The 21,023-nt window shown below is 41.2% G+C and overlaps 1 protein-coding gene and 1 long non-coding RNA gene across 2 annotated transcripts in view; one reads left to right on the top strand and one right to left on the bottom strand.

Moving 5' to 3' along the window:
* Positions 1–4,978, top strand: part of ift74 (intraflagellar transport 74) — a 68,339-nt gene extending 63,361 nt beyond the window's left edge. The window contains exon 16 of the mRNA XM_051940347.1: positions 4,768–4,978. Within this exon, the coding sequence (XP_051796307.1) occupies positions 4,768–4,797 (30 nt within the window). The 3' untranslated portion in view covers positions 4,798–4,978. The remainder of the gene's footprint in view (positions 1–4,767) is intronic.
* A 14,027-nt stretch (positions 4,979–19,005) lies between these two features.
* Positions 19,006–20,730, bottom strand: LOC127531314 (uncharacterized). The gene is made up of 3 exons (XR_007938382.1): positions 20,669–20,730; positions 20,035–20,409; positions 19,006–19,880 (listed from the first exon to the last, which is right to left on the bottom strand). It is a non-coding gene; the product is annotated as an uncharacterized LOC127531314 (long non-coding RNA).
* Between the last annotated feature and the right edge of the window lie 293 nt (positions 20,731–21,023).

Here is a 21,023-nt window from a genome sequence, read left to right as displayed (position 1 = left end):
CTTGTCAGTAATTGGCTGCTCTGCCGCACTAGAGGGGCGATTTCTCTGATGCCCCAGCAGCTCAGCAGAGATGAGCAGGAAACTATTTTCCCCGAAAATTCTATTTAATATTTTGTACATGATGAATTTAAACACGCACAGTGCTAAAAAAATAACTGATTATTGTTTATTTAAAAAAATATTTATTTTAAAAATGAAAAATCAAAAACACCGGGGGGAGAGGGGGGCGGTGCCCGAGCGCCCTCTATTGGCCAGCTGCCACTGGCAGTAAAGAAAACTAACAACGCAAGTGAGAGGAAAAAGAACACAAAATGACAAAACACTGAATAAAGCAAAACACAAAATCACAAAAATAAGACAAAAAACACAAGCAAGACAAAAAGGAAACACAAGCGAGACAAAAATGAGAAACAAAACAACAAAAACACAAGACAAATGACAAAAGTCAGACAAAAAAACACCAAAAACAAGATAAAATATAAAAAAAACTGAGACACAAAACAATAAAAGTACAACAAACAATCTAGTATTTTATTGTCTGATCAAAACAACTTGTCATGGTCTCTACAAATTATTTTTTTATCTAACACTAACCCTACAAATTTACAATCTGCAGTTAATGTCTTCTCTGTAATTTCTACACTTTAAGGTTCGGACTGGACCCTCTGGAGGACCACTTTTGGTCTGTGGGCAGCATGTTGGACACCTCTGATGTAAACATTACGCTTAAAGGAAACAAAAAGGAGCTCTATGCTAAAAGTCTTCATATCCATAGTAGGGATGGTTTGATCCGATCCGCTGGATCGATATCGAGTTCGATCCAGGCCAAAACCAAAATGACTGGATCCAGCATCACAGTTTTATATTAGAACTCGTTCGATCCGATCCATAAGCCCAATCTGTCTCATATATCCTCATCTTCATTTTTCACGACATGCAGTAACACAGACGAGCTGTTGCCATGGTTGCCATGGTTGCCATGTGCCCGTGTTTTCATCACGTGAGCAGAGAGTGAACAGAAGCCTGCAGAGCTGCTCATGTCTGCCGTGTGGAACGGAGGAGAAAAGTAAAATATCTGATTGCAACGTTTGCAAAATGAGTGTCTCAAGGGGTGGCAGCAAAACCGGACATTTAAACACAACGAACTTAATAAAGCATCTGCAGAAGCATCATGGAAGCAGTACGGAGACTTTTTACAGGCGAGTGCAAAACAGAAAGTGAACCACGGCAGCCATCGTTGCAGGAAGCACTACAGAAGAGTAAAAACTCGCTCCAACGCCAAAATACAACAGAGAAAAGATATAACAGAGTTCATTTTGCTGGATGAGCAACCACCTTGTGTGGTGGAAAATGTGGATTGTTGTATTTTCGCGTGAACGTGTGCGCCTTACGATTCACTCTGTGGCCACTTGACGGCTTTTCTGTTGTACGTTTACTGTTTTTTTTTGTTGTTTTCTACTGTTTTTCAGGTTAAATGTGATTAGGTAGCAAACTGTGGACATGTTTTCCTGTTAAATATGATGAGGTGACAGGTCTCTCCTCTTCTCATCCACCGCTGTCTAAATGGCATCAGAAGGAGATCCTACACTGCTCTCAGCTTCACTCGCATGAGAACGTTAGGACAGGGTTTAATCGCCAGATATTGTCTATATTCCATCAGTGTTGTACACGTGTCAATAAAATAATTGTTCACTGTGTTTTACATTCAGTACAACATCAGCGGCTGCATGCAAAAGAAGAAAGACACCAGATTGCACTGTCACTGTTTACCCTTGTTTTTCTGGTTTTGTTTTGGTGCAGCAAATCAGGGGGGTATTCCACGAAGCTGGCTTAGGTCTAAGCCTGGCTTATTTCGGTCAGTTTCGCTAACTTTAGTGAGAGTTTTGTTCCACCAACAAGGCTTAGGGCTAGCCTGGCTTGGTAACCATGGTAACTCAGCCAGAGCGACAAGCCTGGTCCGGGGCAGGCTAACAGTCAAGCTTACTTTAGCTCCATGTCAGAGAAGGTTCTGACGAGCTTCAGAAAGACGCCTGTGAACCGCATGTTACACATTAAATTCATCTTGATCTGTAATCAGTGATGTTCTTGTTCGGTGACATACATTGAGACCTTTTTTAAATAACGCTGGAATAACCGTGAATCAAACTCTATCATATTACACATTTTGTCACAGTGTGTAACTGTGGATCAGTGGTTAGAGTGTAGTTAAGTAGATTAAATGTGGTTTTACTTTTCATTGCGCCGTGGGTTGGAATCCATCAGCGGTAAATACTTGGAAATATCTGATTTTCTTTCTTCTTTCACCCTCAAAGTGCAGTCAACACGTAACAGGAACAGGCACAGATTGTGTTAAAATAAGCAGGACACAACAGCCACAGTTTTCCATAAAGAATACCTTCCTTTTTCCAGCGGTCCAATCTGATCATGATGAGAATCCAAAGGTGAGGCCAAATGATGAGAGAACTATTTTGTGTACAGCTCATTTGTGTCTTCTCCCTTATTTAAATGTAGGGCACAGTAGCACTATCATCTCTAATAAAAATGACATCTCCTCTGTAGGCCTACATGTTTTTTTCTGCTTTTTCATTCAAAGTTTGAGTGTTTGATGAAACATCTCCACATGAAGTTTCCCCTTTTTTCCAAAGTATTCCTCCTTTGGTTTTAGGTGTTACCTGCTGCTTTATTCATCTATGGTGGATATATATTTGTCACATCAAGGACATGAATTAGGCCTACCAGAGTAAAAAGTGAAAACCACCATCACATTATACAAAACCAGGCTGTAGCCTCTTTCTCTCATATATATAGATGTTTATACACACATAAAAAATGTCTTCAATGGGTTTTGAAAAGCTTTATTTCATCAGATTGATCTCCTCTGGGCCACAGTAGTGTGACAAACTTCAGGGTGAGGAAAAAAAAGTCATCAACCACTGCAGTTGTGGGTTATCACTAATCAGTGTCAAAAACTTGCCCTCTGAAAATTAAATTTTCAGACGTGTGCGTGTGTACGCTCAGACTAAGTGCTTCATTAAAAAGAAAATAAACACTTATGCATTTAAACGGTCGGCAATGCTTTGCCAGGCAGCGTCTGGAGCTTTATTTATCAACCGTGTTGCCTTTTCTTGTGATAATCTCCCTGTAGTCCTCGTACAACTCCGAAGAGAAAGTCTCCGCTCTGTTTTTAGACATAATATCATCATTTCGACGATCGACACGTCGGGGCTTTTTATCTCCCCGGTCGCACGCTCAGCCGCAGCTTGGATCAGCCGCAGCTTGAATAAGCGTCTCTGAAAAACAGCTGAGCCTCGTTGGTGGAACTACTTGCAGCTGAGATTAAAGTTGCCGCTTATTCAAGCCACGCTTACCGGCGTAAGCCCAGCCTGTTTTAGCCAGCTTTGTGGAATACCCCCCAGGTGTATAGCCTAGATTTTTATTGTTCTGATTGTGTGTCTTGAGAAGCCATGTGTAACTTACTGAGTACTACCTACATTGTTCTAGTGGAGATGCTATTATTTTATGTTAATTCATAAATTATTTATTGCAGCCTTGCCATGCCATTGAGGCGTAATGTGACTTTTCTGTTTATACACTGGGATTATTTAGTTTAATTTAAATATGTGCACCAAGTTGCAGTTTTATTTCAAACATTTGAATGGTGCAGCTGGCTCTGTTGTGTTTACAAACGCTGTTAAAAGCGATGTGAGCTTTAAGTTTTAATAAAGCCACAGCAGTTACACAGAACTTGTTGTCATGTTTTCCTTCTTTCTTTAGGGGACCAGAACAGCTGTTGTACAATGAATGTGGTGTTTTTAGATGTCAGTGTCAAGAAAATTACATCCATGTATTATTAACAGCTTTTAGAATGACGAAAAGAATCATATCGGTATCAGCCGATCCTCACGGCTGCAGCATCGATATCGGTATGGGATGTGAAAAAGTGGTATCGAGCCATCCCTAATCCATAGACAGGACAGATAAATGATGTAACATAAGAACAACTAAACAGGTCTATAAGGCAGACTGCGACAATGTGTGTCTGTGTGTGTGTGTGTGTGTGTGTGTGTGTGTGTGTGTGTGTCTGTGTGTGTGTGTCTGTCTGTCTGTGTGTCTGTCTGTGTGTGTGTGTCTGTCTGTGTGTGTGTGTGTGTCTGTCTGTGTGTGTGTGTGTGTCTGTCTGTGTGTGTGTGTGTGTGTCTGTCTGTGTGTGTGTGTGTGTCTGTCTGTGTGTGTGTGTGTCTGTCTGTCTGTGTGTGTGTGTGTCTGTCTGTCTGTCTGTCTGTGTGTGTGTCTGTCTGTCTGTCTGTCTGTCTGTCTGTGTGTGTCTGTCTGTGTGTGTGTGTGTGTGTGTGTGTGTGTCTGTCTGTGTGTGTGTGTGTGTGTGTGTCTGTCTGTGTGTGTGTGTGTCTGTCTGTCTGTGTGTGTGTGTCTGTGTGTGTGTGTCTGTCTGTCTGTGTGTGTCTGTCTGAGTGTGTGTGTGTCTCTGTCTGTGTGTGTGTGTGTCTCTGTCTGTGTGTGTGTGTGTGTCTGTGTGTCCGTCTGTCTCTGTCTGTGTGTGTCTCTGTCTGTGTGTGTGTGTGTCTCTGTCTGTGTGTGTGTGTGTGTGTCTGTCTGTCTGTCTGTCTGTCTGTCTGTCTGTGTCTGTCTGTCTGTCTGTCTGTCTGTCTGTCTATGTCTGTGTGTGTCTGTCTGAGTGTGTGTGTGTGTGTGTGTGTACTTGTTTCTGCTATTCCGGTGGGGACTTTGACCTGACTATTTGCTATAAAGGTGGGGACTTGTCTTACGGTGGGGACCTAAAATGAGGCCCCCACGGGTGGCAACACCGGTTTCTTGGCCATATTGTTGTTAATAAAAAATGTAAAAGTGCAAAAACGTTTGTTTAGGGTTAGGCATTGATTTGGTGATGGTTAAGGTTAGGGTAAGGGTTAGGAGTTAGATATGAATGGGAGTCAATGGTAAGTCCCCACCGGTATAGAAAAACAAACATTTGTGTGTCTGTCTCTGTCTGTGTGTGTCTGTCTGTGTGTGTGTGTGTGTGTCTGTCTGTCTGTCTGTGTGTGTCTGTGTGTGTCTGTGTGTGTGTGATGTTGTTGCCCACCTCAAAGTTGTATTCCTTGTCTATTCTGGTCCGAGAGATGCCCCTGAGCACAATTCCCTCTATATGCACCGCTGCAAAAACACACACAGACCAACAAAACACAATCATGACTCAGTCTGACAAGTTCAGGAGGAAAACAGCAGCACAGCTATTAGGACGAGCAAATGCTGACTATAAAAGACTTCCTGGTCACTGAAAGTTGATTCATTATAGGACCTAGTGTGAATCTTTGTAGACCAGGGGAGTCAAACTCATCTTCATTCAGGTTCCACATTCAGTCCAGTCTGGCCAGTGGACTGGACCAGTAAAACCAAAGAATAATAACCTAGAAATAACAACAACTCTAAATTATAGTCACAGCTATCTTCAACTGAACAATATAGTGTTTTACTTTATAATCAAAATGATAAAGGTCAGACACAAAAAACAAAAGAAAACAGCAAAAATAACACAAAATATTACAGAAATGAGACACAAAATGACAAAAATGAAAAAAGGACAAAACACGAGACAAACGATTCAAAACAAAAAAGAGGCAAAAAATTTGAAAAAAGTCACAAAGCAACCAAAAAATGGGCAAACGACATAAGCAAGACCAAAAAAAAAACACAAAACGACAAAAATGAGACAACCTGAAACAAATAAGAAAGACACTACAAATTAGACAAAAGTTACAAAGCAACAAAAAAATGGACAAATTACAAAAATGAGACAAAAAAATATACAAATGACACAAACGAGATAAAAATGACACAAGCGAAACAAAAAAGTAGACAAACACAAAGCGAGAAAAATAATACGCAAAACAAAAAATGACAAAAATAAGACAAAAAACACAAGCAAGACGAAAAGAAACACAAAATGACAAAAACCAGGAACAAAACAACAAGAGTCAGAAAAAAAGACAAAAATGAAACTAAATATTACAACAATTAGACACAAAATGGCAAAAGAACAATGAAGAATCTAGTATTTTACTTTATGATCAAACAACTTGTCATGGTCTAGGAATTATTTTAAATTGATAGTTGTACTAATTTACAACCTGCTGTTAATGAATTTTTACACTTTGAGGGCCGGATCGGACCCTCTGGAGGACCACTTTTGGACCACGGGCCTCATGTTGGACACCTCTGATCTAGAGAAAAACCTTTTTTTTCAGCACAACAGCTACAACTTCAAGAGGTAAAGCAACAAACATCCCATAGTTGGATGAGGCAGGTGTTGTCACTCCCACAAAGAATTAAGCAGAAAGATGAGACTAATTTAAATGGATCTTGTTCCCCGTTACACCTGCAGCAGGGAACTCTTCTGTAGAGTGTGTTCACTGTTTGTACTCACCTTCTCTTTGTGCTGCCCAGCGGCTCGAGCGTCGACTCTGACAGGGAGGATGGGAGGCCGTACATTCTCCTAAACCCAGCGCTGGGGAGGGCAGGTAGTCTACCTTCTGCCCCAGCAGCTCCTTCAGACCAACAGGACACCACATTAGTCACTGGATCACACTGCTTCACTGGGAGTTTGACCTTTATTTACAGCAGGACTGCAAGGTATTTAACTTGATTTATGTTTAGCTAATAGGGCTTTCCTATTAGGGATGACGGTGCAAATTTCCACCGTGGTTTGTTTTGGTTTTCCCAGACTGGAGGAGGTCATTTTTAGACATAGGAATATTAGCCATACTTGTCTGTAATGATTTACAATCCAGTGGAAAATACAAATTCACTTCAAATGTTGAGTAGCCAAAAAGTAAAGATAGCTACAGAATATAAATACCACAGGAAACAGCCAAACTACACCGTCTATGTAAACACAACATGTAGGACAACCATCTGACAATCAAAAGGAATGAAACCACTAATATGCCTGTGTTTGCTTCTAATCTTTCCCTCACTACGGCTCCTACCACATCTGACAGCAGCACAGTCCAGAGACAGCCCAGCTCTAAAAATGGCATGGTGATTTTATTAGGAGCATCTTCAGCAGACCCGGCTCTGACTCACAATGACTTCAGTCCGTGATACAGGCGTGCTACGCTAGCAGCTACTGAGGCCTGAAGCCGCTAACCTGCAGCTACAGGAAGCTCATTTCTATCTAACTCCTCATCCTGAAATACTCTTCATTTTCATATTTCCATACAAGGATGAGGCTGGACAGTCTGCAGGAATGAATGTCTGACACCAAAGCTGTCATTTTTAGCTACACAACACTGGATGTTATCTGAGGGCCAACACAGACAAATAACTACCCCTGACATCAAGCAGCACTCATTTATCATGCAGTCATATAACTATTTTAACTCCTCATTGACTTTACTTTTTATCTGAGACGACAAACGAAGCTATTTATCCACCATTATGGCTCCTCTAATCCAGTAACAGTTCTGGTGTTTACTGGCATCCTTATGAAAACTGTTAGGTAGTGAGACAGCGACAGAAGCTGAGAGTGGTTTACCAGAGGGGTGAGGGGTTTCCATGTGTCGGTGGGAAGCTCTGACACTTGAGAGTGGCACCAGAGGAGCTTTGCGTTCCTGGCATGACTCCAGATTAGTTAGAGAAGTCATTTTTCCATTGAAACTCACACGGTGAAATAATGTGTTGATCAACTAAAACTCTTACTGCCTTGCTAAACTGTTTTCTGTCTGTGAGGTCTAATCAGTTCACTTAATAACTGATAGGGGTCTTAACTGATGATCTAGTGCCCTGGTAGTTGAGATAATGATGAGTTGTCATTTTGTCATGATTCATTGCACATGGGTTGGTCACTTTGCAAAAGTGAACCAAATACACACCAAGCAATACTCAGTGAGTATCTGCACAATGTGAGAATGGGTTTGAAGGCCTATATAAAGGCCCAAAAAAGGCCACCATTGTTAGTCCAGTGAACAGCATCATGCCGTCTATCACATGAACAACGTCTCCGGGCACTGGGTATGGTGGAGGCCGCTTTGAGCTACAGTGATGTAGCCAGGCGTATGGGCTGTTCCCAACCCACAATCAGAAGCCTGGTCCAAAGCATGCGCCGACGGATTGCTGCCTGCATCCAAGCAGATGGAGGCCATACTCGGTATTGACTGTTGTGACTTTGTGTTTGGTAGGTGCCGTTTTCTTTTGTGAAATTCTTTATTTTGAAATCATTCTTGAAACTTTAGATTTTTGTTTCTGTATGCCAATATGCTAAACAAATGATTCATATGAAGAAAATCCAGTTTGGGGCTTCAAAATAAAAATTATGTTGAAAAATATGGTCTCAAAGTTTCTAATGACTGTCAGTGTATAATTTATCTTTTTGCTAATTTTTTCCCCTATATTTGGGTCTAACAGGGTTAAGCTGTCCCCCTACCCTGTAAATGTAGAAAATTTAAACATTTAAAAAAGCATGAAAGTAGTGACAGTGCATCAATGATAGGGTCCAAGTAAACTCTACCATACTGAAGCTGCTGACTGACTTTATATTACACCTCTGCCTTGACAGGTTTTAACAAACTGGAGGGCTTAGTTTGGAGCAAACACTTCAAAGGCTCCATCCACTGACCAACCAGAGGGGTGCTGGCCAAGAACAATGCTCTGTCTTTTAGTGAAAGCAGGCTGGATCCAGTGACTTTGTTTAAAGTATTTATCCACCTCCATGAGCTCCGTCATCACCCTCATCCATTCTGAAGAACCAGAGAAAACTACCAGAGAGAAGCTAAGCAGCTCTAACGGGGTCAGCAGCAAAACCCAAAAAATCAATAGCAGCTTAAGTGTTCACTATATTTAGACTGTTCTGACTGCTTGTCCTCGCCGTCAGAGAGCCCTCTAGTTTGGTGCTATGTTTTCTTTACTTCCATATTACTACACCTAACTGTAACGGTGCATTGCATTCACTTATCTAATACAGCCCTACCTCACAGAAAACTAATGATCTGTTTAATATGTTCTTCCTGTGTCCATGCCCTTCCTCACCACCAACATTCATGGAATTCAGCGTGGTAGTTTTACCATCATCATAACGACAGACTGATCAGATGTCTTCACCTACGAGGAAACAAGCTGCTAACTCAGTGAGCTGAAGAGACTTATCCTTCACAGCAACGACCACAGCTGAGTACTGAAGTAACTTACAGACCTTCCATCAGCTGTAGATATCTACATATTAAATATTTTGGTGTGCAGGTACTAAAGAAGGACGGCTGGCCCTGGGGTATCTGGATAATCTTGGAAAAGACACAACCTCTTCAAATATCAAACATGGACTGGAATAGAAAGATCCGTTTCAAGATTTAGTCAGTAAACTCAGTTCTGATATCCCTGTAAACCTCCTTAACTAAAAAGACAGCTGGCCTCCTAACGTCCCTCCAGAGGATGTTACACCCATGTTTGTCTGCCATCACTGTTTTTCCTACAATGCATTTGTTAACTGGCAACAGGTAAACGATAATAACACTAGCAGCCGTATGACTTCAACTACACACACGCATATCTGACCAAAAACCCTGCTGCACCCAACACAAACACATCAGAATAACAAATGAACTGTAGCATCTGCTGCTGTGGTGTAAATAAAGTCCCTCTGACACTCCAACATGTCTCCCTCCATCAGCGGTTCATTTTTAGAACAATTACTTTCACTGTTGGCTAATATACAGATTGTTTTCTTAAGCTGATTAGTTCTTTGGTGAAAAATGCTAATCCACGTTTCCCAAAGCACAGGACGTCGTCCTAAAACGTCTTTTGTCCAGTCAATATTCAGGGTTACACTGTTGATAAACTCGGGCAGCCTACATTATTAGTATTATTATTATTGTTGTTATTAGTCCCAGTGGAATTAAAAATAAACCCCACTGCTGGCACACGCAGAGAAATAATGAACATAATGGGCTCCTGTCCTGCTGCTTGGACTGAAAACCTGCAGACACCAGGACCTCTATGGAACATCTGCTGCTGTGGAGGTTCAGCTCAGAGCAGCTGGACCAGGCAGTCTGTTCACCTGCTAGCTGTACATCTGGGACAGCATCCAGTGAGCCTGATGGTGATTTTCACTGGATTTAGAAAGACGACGGTGGCTGATACAGATCCACAGCAACAACAAACTGTAAGGTAGACCATGGGACCACAGCAGTATCCCAGATAGAACTGTTGGAACCATCTAACCGACTGCAGTTGCTGGCTGGTTCATCATACGGCTTAGACCAGAGGGGTCAAATCAAATCAGCCCAACCTGACCTCCAGTAAAACCAGAACAAATAAAATAACCACAAATATTTCCCTTTGTTTCAGGGCAAAAAAGCACATTCTGACAATGTTTACATTTAATGAATTATCTTTGCAGAAAGCATTATTACCAACCTGAAATTTCTTATGAAAAATAAGTGAAATTTCAACAATACTAGGCCTCAGTTCATCATCTGTGTGCCTATGTGTACAAAGGCAGAAAACATTTAGTGACAGGAACTGAACAATACAGTATTTTACAACTTGTCAAGATTATTTTTATTTTAAATTCCCGTTCATTTCCACATCCGTGTAGTAATCCTGACACACCACACAAACTAAAGGGGAAACTATAAAGGAAGAAGCTTAATCCTGTATATAAAACCATAAAATCCACTGTAGCAGAATTACATCAGCTGTATTTTTTTAAATATGATTTTATATATATATATATATATATATACATATCATTTTGTTTTTTGTTTCTCATTTTCTTCATTTATTTGGGTTTATATATTATTATATTTATTATATTAATATTTTGTTTTATTTAATTTTCTTGCTCATTTTTTCTAGATTTGTTTTACAAATATACTTTTTCTTTTTTGATAATTTTTTCTAGATTTGGGTTTATATATTGTTAATATTATTACTAGTAGTAGTAGTAGTAAGAATAATACTTAATAATTATTTGCTATTTTTTTCTAGATTTGGGTGTACGTATATATAATTTTCTTAGTTAATTTAATTTATTTATTTTTTGCTAATTGTGGCCTTGTAAATATAGAACATTTAGATATAAAAACTTGTAAAAGTTGTGACAGTGCATCAATGACAGGGTTCCACTAAACTGTCTACTGAAGCTGCTGACTGCCTTTCTATTGCAAATTGTTCATAGTCTGTACATATTTTCACAGTCAGGATTCATTTCTACACTTTGAGGGCCGGACTGGACCCTCTGCAGGGCCGGTTTTGGCCCGCTGGCCTTCGGTTTGACACCCCTGGCTGTTAGCAATAGCATTAGCTGTACTGCGATGGACGACAGCCAATGCTAAAGGACGTTTCCTGCTGGAGTACATGGCACACTATGTGTATGTGCAATCCAACAGTTAACAGTAATACAGTCTAAGAACATATATTGACTTTTTGGCCACTTTAACCAACTAATATAGGAAGTCCCACCAGCTGGAGCTGTGAGTTCTGACCTAGCTTAGCATTAACTGGACCACTGCGGGATATGGCTCTTTACCTGGGCGTTTATTCTACGCTGGCTCTGACGCCTCTCCTCCTCTATGGACAGCTCTATTTTGTCCAGCTGTCCCCGGACAACCTCCCGTTGGTGGAAATGGAGAGCTGGGTGTAGGGAGGCCATGGTAAAGAGCAGCGCCAACTGCTCCAGAGGTCCAGCGGCTGCTTCGTTAGCGGAGAAGCCGCAGGTCTGCTCCGACCGCCCGGACACATTCCCGTCCTGGACCGGGTGGTAGGGGGGGTTCCTGAACGGAGGAAGGGAGTAGAACAAGGCCGGGTCTACATGGCTCAGTATCCGAAAGAGTATCCCGGCACATTCCCTGCTGTCAGACCCCAGCAGGGACAGGCAGACCAGGAGTTTGGACCGAACCACCGGGTCCACCACGTCCGTTAAAACCCCTAAATCGCTCGGACTGTTCGCCCGAAATTCAAAGTCCCGTAAGACGTGGTAGTCTTTCCGAGCCAGATCCTCCAAGTAAGACCCCAAAAAACGGAGCTCCAGGGGTTGGCACATATGCAGCAGCCCGCACATGAACTCGATCCGCCTGGCGGGGTTAAGATGTAGGCCGAACCACTCGAAAACAGTCTCCTTGTCCAACTGGGATGGATCCACATGGGGTCTGGAAGAGTCCTCCAGCCGGTCGAACCCCGAGGAGGGAGATGCCGCCCCGGGAAGGTGTCGCTGCTCTAGTGAATCGTCCTCGGCCGTTTCGTCACCTCCTTCCCCGCCCGTTTTCCTCGGTAGCTTCATTTTCAGCATTATCAGCGCTACGGGAGAGGCTTCAGAGTGTAAACAACGAACTGGTCAACATCATGGACAACTCAGACGGGTGGATAAAACAGAAAGCAGAGGAGAACCAGCAGTCCTTTACAGTGTTGTCACTATTAGCTAATCAGCTCCTCAAGTTCCATTCTTCTTCTGCTGCTGTCCCCGGCACCGCGGATCTCCTCGGTCAGCGCAATACCGCCACCCTGCGGCTGTCAGTGGCGTTGCTCTGACCGCCAGAAGCAGTAAACGGAAATTCTCATATTCCTGGATCAGGCCAATAAAGTAGCTTTAATACATGGAGCTTATGAGTTTTCACTTTAATGGCTTGTCCAAAGTCACCCAAAAATAATCTAAAATGAGTTTATAACTGCCTGCACTCATCCAAAAACTGTCTGTATTCAGGTAAAGATTACCCAACAATAACAAAAAATTGTGACAACAAAATCTCAAAAATAAGATTATAATTAACTACAATGACTCAAAAACTTACCAAAATGAAGAAAAAAAAAGTGTTGCAAATGACAATGACACTGTTCAGAATGCATTAAAAATTGTTCAGAATGACCCTAAAGTTTCCCCAAATTTCCCTTAATTGTCCAAAATTGTACAAATCCTGTTAGCAGCAGCAGCACATTAAGGACCCAAATTTGAGTTTTGATTTGAGTGATTCTACCACGGTGTTACAATAAGAGAAAAGTAAATTCATGATTCATGATTTTCATGAAAAACAGGTCGTTGCTACTAAGAACGGAAAAAATACAGAATCACACACACACACACACACACACACACACACACACACACACACACACACATGTATGTATATATATATATATATATACACACACACACAAGTTTATATATATACCTGTCAAACGATTAAAATGTTTAATCAGATTAATCACAGGGGGTTACTGTGGATTATTTCGATTAATCGCGATTAAATATCATTACATTTTAATCTATATTAATCATGTTTCTTTTGCATGAGCAAACAGATTCAAGAAAGAAGGGAATATATATGCACTTAACATGTTTATTAAATGGGCTGCACAGTGAAGTAGTGGTTAGCACTTTCGCCTTGCAGCAAGAAGATCCCCGGTTCAAATCCCGGCCTGGGATCTTTCTGCATGGAGTTTGCATGTTCTCCCTGTGCATGCGTGGGTTTTCTCCGGGTACTCCGGCTTCCTCCCACAGTCCAAAAATTAGTGATGGTGAAATCAAAGATTCATGAAGCAATGAACCACTTTGACACATCTGCTTCAAGAATGACACATTGCTTCGAAGTATTTGACACAATCAGAAGAGTGACATCTGCTGGTCATGTGTCAGAACTGCATCCAAGTGGAAAAAAATGAAAAAGCCTCAGGACTGCTTGTCTCTCACTGCTTTGTACTTGCAATAAATGTTTTAAAACGTTATATATGTATGTTTGTGTGCATATATGTGTAGTGTGTTTCTATGAATGAATGTGTGTTGTGTATGAGTGAATCTATGCATATGTATCTGTGTGTTATTTAATGCATGAAATGCAACTAGATATATCTAAACTAAATTCTAACTAAATGTATACTCTCCCTAACTTCTCTCAAAATGACAAATGGCAAATGCACTAGCATGATCTCCTCCTCTCAAAAACCCATAATTTGAGGAGTGAATCAGATCCCTTTGCCTTTTAACACCTGGACAGATTGAAATGTCCAACCCCTTCAAAGTTCACTCGAAGCACCGCGACACGCGATGTGACGTAACGAGGCCTCGTTCTCGATAGTCACATGATTGTGGGCGTGCTGAAGCAGGGATCGAAACACCGTCTCGGAACACTTTCGCTTCAAAAGCTCGGCACTGTGTCGAGCAAACTGGCTCGAGCGTAAGATCACTACCAAAAATATGCTGAGGTTAATTGGTTACTCTAAATTGTCCGTAGGTGTGAATGTGAGTGTGATTGTGTGTCTGTATATGTAGCCCTGTGACAGACTGGTGACCTGTCCAGGGTGTCCCCTGCCTTCACCCAAGTCAGCTGGGATAGACTCCAGCACCCCCCATGACCCTAGTGAGGATAAAGCGGTGGATAGAGGATGGATAGATGTTTATTAAAGGGTACCTGTGGTCGTCCCAGTGAATGGCAATACCAAAATATGAGACAATAATGTGACGTTTGATAGATAGCTAACGCTCCCATCGTTATGCAGAGTCCTATATTTCAAATATAACGCCGCTCACATTCCCCACTGTTGATTTCACTGGGAGGCGCCATATCGAGACAGGATGTGACGCCGCGACATTGAAAGGGCTTCAGCCTTGATCTACGGGTGTGTATGCGAGATCGCTGTTGCTGTGTTATTGTCACTCATAAAATGGAATATTTTGACGAAACAAATGAAGAACTTGGCCAACGTGGATATATTTTTGAGCCAGAAGTATCAACGGAATCCGAATCTGGGGATAACAGTTCTCAAAGTGATGAGGAATCATCAGAATCTGAGGCAGAAAATGATGCACTGAACTGGAGAGACGGGAGGGTGAAAATGGCTGCATCTGCTTGGTGCAAATGTGGGCGCTGTGTTAAACAAAGGACTGACTTCGAGTGTTTTTGTTGTCGTGAGCATGAACTTGCAACAGATGTGATTGAAACAAGTAGCCTGGAATGCTTAACTCAGAAATTGGATTTGGCAGATTATGTGGCGCATAAGCCATCACTGGAACTCATGTACATCAGTGGCATGATCAGGAAGTGTTTGCGTGGCCCTGCTCCCGATCAGCTGTCAAACCGGTAGGTGCATGTTTGCCGTGGATTTTTGTGGTTTGTTATGGAACTCTACCAGACCTGTACAGCTTTGCCTTAATTATAATTCCTATAATTCCATGACTGTTTCAGACAAAGCAGACTGATGGCCTACCGAGCTTTCACCCTGTATCTGCATCGCGGGCAGATATTAGGAAAGCACGTGAGACGGCCACTGCCATCATGCTGTGTTGAATACATACACCAACAATTTCCTGACCCAGAGGGAAAATACGTGGGATTCAAGGACTACAAAAGATCTGGCAATGATGAAGACTCGTGAATGGACCTCATGTTTGGTGTAACTTTAGCCCGGGAACTTTAGGTTCAATATCACAGGACTACACATAGAGACAAACAATCACACCCACATTCACACCTATAGACAGTTTAGAATCACCAGTTAACCTCAGCATGTTTCTGGACTGTGGGAGGAAGCTGGAGAACCTGGAGAAAAGCCACACATGTACAGGAGAACATGGAGACTCCATGAAAGATCACAGGAAGGCCAAGACACGAACCGGGGATCTTCTTGCTGCAAGGCGAAAGTGCACCATGCCACTGTGCAGCAACATCCATCATCCATCCATCCATCCATCCATCCATCTTCCTGTTATCTGGGGTCAGGTCAGGGAGGCAGCAGATGAAGCAGGTCATTCCAGATGTTCCTCCTTCCAGCAACACTTTCCAGCTCTTCCTGATAGATCCCAAAGTGTTCCCAGGCCAGACAAGAGCTATAATCCCTCCAGATGGTTCTGGTTCTACCCCGGGGTCTCCTCCCAAGAGGACGTGTTCAGAAAACCTCTAAAGGAAGTCTCCCTGGAGGATCTGAATCAGATGTCCAAACCACCTCCACTGGTTCCTTCCGAGATAAAGGATACTCTGAGCTCCCTCCAGATGTCTGATCTTCTCCTCCTATCTCTAAGGCTGAGCCCAGACACCCTACAGAGGAAGCTCATTTCAGAAACTTGTATCCATGATCTTGTTCTTTGGGTCTCTACCCAGAACTCATGGCTATAGGTGAGTCACAGTTCAGCTGCAACATCCTCAGTTACAAGCTTGAAACTGCTAATGAGATAGCAGAGCACAGAGCACATGTCTTGGTGGACGAGCAGAACCTTGAGGTCAAGGAAGCTCTCCAGGATGTAGGTGAATGTTCCTTATCAAAGCTGAAGAGAGGACTTCATGTCCAGAACCTCAGAGCATTCAGCACAAGACACAGCTCACTCTGCCTGTCTCTTTTTTTGTCTGCTTTCTCTTCTATTTCTCATTGTCCCTATCGAGTTCTGTATAATTGTTTACCGTTCTATTTTTAAGTTGTTGCAAAAAATTAAAACCTTCAAGGGAAGTACAATTTGGTGCAGTAAGAACTTGTATAGATTTGGAATGTTATTATAGATAAGATGTTACATGACTTGCATAAGTTTATTTATTTTCTTTTTCCTTCAAATGTACATGTATATACAAGGTCAGCAATTTCTATGCCAAACCTCCCAATAAACATAGTAACGTCAAAAAAAAAATACTGCAGCTAACTTAAACGTATATAAAAGAACAAGAAAAAAAAAACATCAGAACTGTGGAACAAAGTTCTGGGTGATGAAACATTTATTAAAATGATGGAAATATGAAAATGAAACAGCTTATGATCCATCTCATCTGCCCTAGTCTGGACATGTATGACAGGAACTGGCACACAGGGGTTTATTAATGAAGCAACAAGGTAAATACAAAGGACCATTCTCTGTGTTTTCAGATCGACACATGCATCAAAAACCACTGGGCGACGTTTAGTTTTCTGTGCAGCAGCAATGAGGAAATGAATAAACTGACGAAGGAGTGTGTTTCTGTAACTCTGTGGAGCTGGCTGCTGATAAAGGGACAAATATCACATCCTGTGCATGACTACTGATCAGTCAGCAGTGTTCAGCTGTAAAGGAGTTTCCTCTAATGCTAAATAAGAGGGTTCTGACTTCATGTGTGTCTGTCCAATTACTTTTAAACATCTACATTTTTGTGCGCTTTGGGGCTTCATTTCCTTTCATACTGATGGAAACCCGCTCAAATTAAAGCTGAGACATTATAGTAGCATGTGTTATGGGCTTTTAGTTAGAGTGCCTATATAATGAGAGTGGCAACTGTCGCTACCCGATCCGTCCCGGAAACCCGATTTGTACTGCGCATGTGCGAAAAATACGTCACTTTCGCTACTCGTATTTCAATGCACTTTATGGCATTTTGATTTTTTTTTTTTAAATTTATTTATTTTTATTTTAACAAAACCCCTACACGATCCGTACTGCGCAAGTGCACATTTACTTCACCTTAAAAACTTTATTTAAACTATCGTTCAATTTCAGTAACCAGTTGGCGATGTGACAGGCTAGCTAGCAGGAGGCATCAGGCCTAATGCCAAGGCATTCATAGATATATACAAACACTAGGGCTGAATCCCAAATCGCCCCCTACACACTATCCCTACACACTACCCCTCCGTTTGTGCGTTCCCGCGGAGGGTCCTCCATATTAAGGGCCGTCCCAAACCGCGTAGTGCGGAGGGAGAGTGGACTGTTCAGCCCTTAAATAGCGAGTCTGCATCGATGCTCACTCTGGACAACTTTTTCAGGAAGTGCAACGTCGAAATGGAGGAGGAAACAACATATCGATGTAAGTTCCACATGCGTCCATTATTTCTAACACGCCTTTTTCACACTGACAGAACATCACAAAAAGAGTGGTGTAAAAAGATAAAACAAAAGAAACAAATCTTCTTCTCTGCTGACATTTGATTTAATTGTGCACCCCCTGACACCTTCAAATTTGAACACAACTGACAGAATTCATTTATTCATTTATTTGTTGGATTTGAAATGCCAGACAATAGGATTGGAAAACATGTGGGATGACTTCGAATTATTTGAAGCAGAATGTAGCTCCTACATCATTGCCTGCAACCTGTGCCACAGCGCTACAGCCATGACAGTAGGCGTCTTTGTGTTACCATGGCGATGACGTCTTCCGTTTTCCGGTGAGGCGACAGGGCATCCCATTCCTGACGATCGTATTTATCAACACTATCTGTCTGCAGGCTGCAAGAGAGAGGCGTGTCGCAAAGTAGGCGTATCGCAAAGTGACGTCACTTTGCGACACGCCTACTTTGCGACACGCCCACTTTAGCAACAGCTGATTTCGTGATCTCGTTCACGTCAGAAAACACGCGAGATTTTGTTATCACCACTCTACTGTGTAGCGAACGTGCCCTCTGCTGGTCAGAGTTAGCCACTGAAGCTGGATAATGCAATAATACACACACAATCTCTAAATTTAACATAAAATATCCGTAAAAATCCAATCACACACAATACAAAAGTATCCTAAATGAAATGTAAATTAAATTATGTACAATGAATGCCACACTTTATATGTACAATGAATGCCACATGAACATCTAGAAAAATGTTACTGCCTTAAACGAAGCTTCATTAATAATGTCTGTATTACTCCCCAGTCAGACATCAGTGAAATAGCATCTTTTAAATAACAAATAATAACAAATATAGATCTCTTCAAAGCACAACAAAGTGGTGAGGTATGAGTGTGTGTGGCATGAAAAATCTAAAGTCTCTGGAGGAATGCGTCAGAGAGGTCAGCTTCTGTATCTTGGGTTCTATTTCTAATAGTTATTACTACATTGTCTTGATGGGGTCATTTTTCTGTAAATGTAAATAAATAATTTATATCACAAGTGTAACATTTTGTGTCAGACTTTATTTGGTTGGATGATGAGAACAGTCAACAACTTACACAAGACTGCTTTTGAATTTCATAGTCAGGTAACTCCATTCATTTACTGATGAAGAATGATAGTCAGCCAGAGCCTTAAAACCATGACAATTGAAGTTAATTACATTCATCACCTTTTTAATATGTGTTGCTCTGCTGAGAAACAAAGCTGATTAAGAGCTCATTGCATCCAGTGGCACATGCTCCTGTCAACATTCTAATTTAAAAAATGGAATCTATCAACCAAAAGACAAATAAACAAGCAAACTTTTTCACCAACCTTCAGCCCCTCATTGTCTTCCCAGTCATGATTCTAAATAGATGGAACATTCCAAGATAAACATATCAAAACTATACTAAATCTTTATTGATATAGTCGGTGGTCTTCCAAATGTCCCTTTTTTGTCAGTTTGTAAAGGATGCTGCTGACGCAAGCAGCAAGAGTTTCACAAGTTCATGGTGACAATAAGTGAAATTTGAAAAAAGAAAACACTTAATATGTCTTCAAATATCATCTATTATAATATGCATCTCTGTTCAACTGTGGGGATTTTTTTTAATACAGTCTAGATCTCAGTTAGTTCTGATATTATTTCTAGATAGCCCTTGGTTTCTGATCGGCAATGCCGATGTACGATTTATAATATTAGTGTAACTGTTTATTATTGTGTGTCAGGCTTATGACCGGTGGTTCAAACTTAATAAAATGTAACAAAGGACAAACATGACAAATACTATGGTGTGCTTCCTAGTGAGACCATTCAGGGGGCCTTAAACCAAGGCTGCCTGTTAGGGTTATTGGTGACAACACTGTCCTTTGAAGAAGGTCTTAATTACACATACATGTAAAGTCGCCATATTATGTCATTCATTGTGTTGTTGTCACATATTCTTACGTCTGTGTCTTCATCATCTGTTCTTTTCTGCTTCAGTCAGAAAACAGGTGAAAGACGGCCAGAAATCATGTCCTTTCCCTCTTTAGTGAAATGGGCAAACCTCCTCCCATGCCTGAAGAAACAAAAAATAAACGAAGAAAAATAGTCATAATGCTGAAACGGCCAGCTAGGGATACAATATAACAATATTTTTATCTAACAAAGAAATCTACAGTAATCTCCTTTGTTAGATCTCTTTGATCTAACAAAGGTTAAATCAATCATACCCTTCCAGGATTAGGTTTTCCATAGTAACGGAACACCACCATCTCCTCAGAACTGGCGTGTCGTCCTTATAGGAAGAGCACATTCCACAAATCCACAATGATTAACTTCATGTACATGTATGTTGCTGTTACTTTAAATATCCACACTAGTTTGTCAAACTTACAGGAACTGTAACGATCAAATTATCGGTTCAACTTACAACAGTGAAGTCAAATGGATCACCAAGAATGAGGTACCAGGCGTACTGTGTCAGAAACATTAAACAGGTTCAGGTACTGAAAATATGTTCAGCTAATTGGAAAGTTCCATGTTTGAAAGCTTACCATTATCATAAAAATGCCACAGTCATTTGCATGTGTCTGTCTCGGAAGCCCCTGCACCACGATAGTAGAACAAATATCAAAATGTATCTAATACCATTTATTTTAAAAAGCATGGTATCATGATATTGCTTTGATGGGCCAAGTCAGTTTATATGGGGGTGTATATTAATACTAAAAAAGTTTTGAGCAAAATAGTTACAATATTCACTGCAGGTCACCCTCTTTTTGGGACACAGCAACAGAGGACACTTGATTCCCATAAATGCAGTTGTATCTTCTGATGAAGTAATGCAGTCTTGAACACTGTTACCTCGATGTCTTTGCCTGTTTTTTCAATCCAAGGACCTGGAACCAGCTGCTTTGCAAGATCACTGTTATTTAAAGAAAATACGGTTACATAATGCCTCTTCTGTATTAGCATATGAACTTAAAACAAAATAATAGCTCTCTTTTCAAGTCTTACTTGACAAATACATAAATACGTAATATGAAATAATGTAAAAAAAACATATCAAACACCGAAACATATGGACTGAGCACAGGGGAGAATTTACACGAATTTATAAAACACCCTCGGTACACATATCCAGACAAAAGAGGACGTTTGGTCACCCTATTACAACACACATTGCAACGTTCAGTCATTCTTTTTGTGACGTTTACAC

This window comes from Acanthochromis polyacanthus, chromosome 20, assembly GCF_021347895.1.
Source record: "Acanthochromis polyacanthus isolate Apoly-LR-REF ecotype Palm Island chromosome 20, KAUST_Apoly_ChrSc, whole genome shotgun sequence".
In the NCBI taxonomy this organism is placed as follows: domain Eukaryota; kingdom Metazoa; phylum Chordata; class Actinopteri; family Pomacentridae; genus Acanthochromis; species Acanthochromis polyacanthus.
Note: the sequence above shows the minus strand (reverse complement) of the source record. Positions and strands in the feature narration are given on the sequence as shown.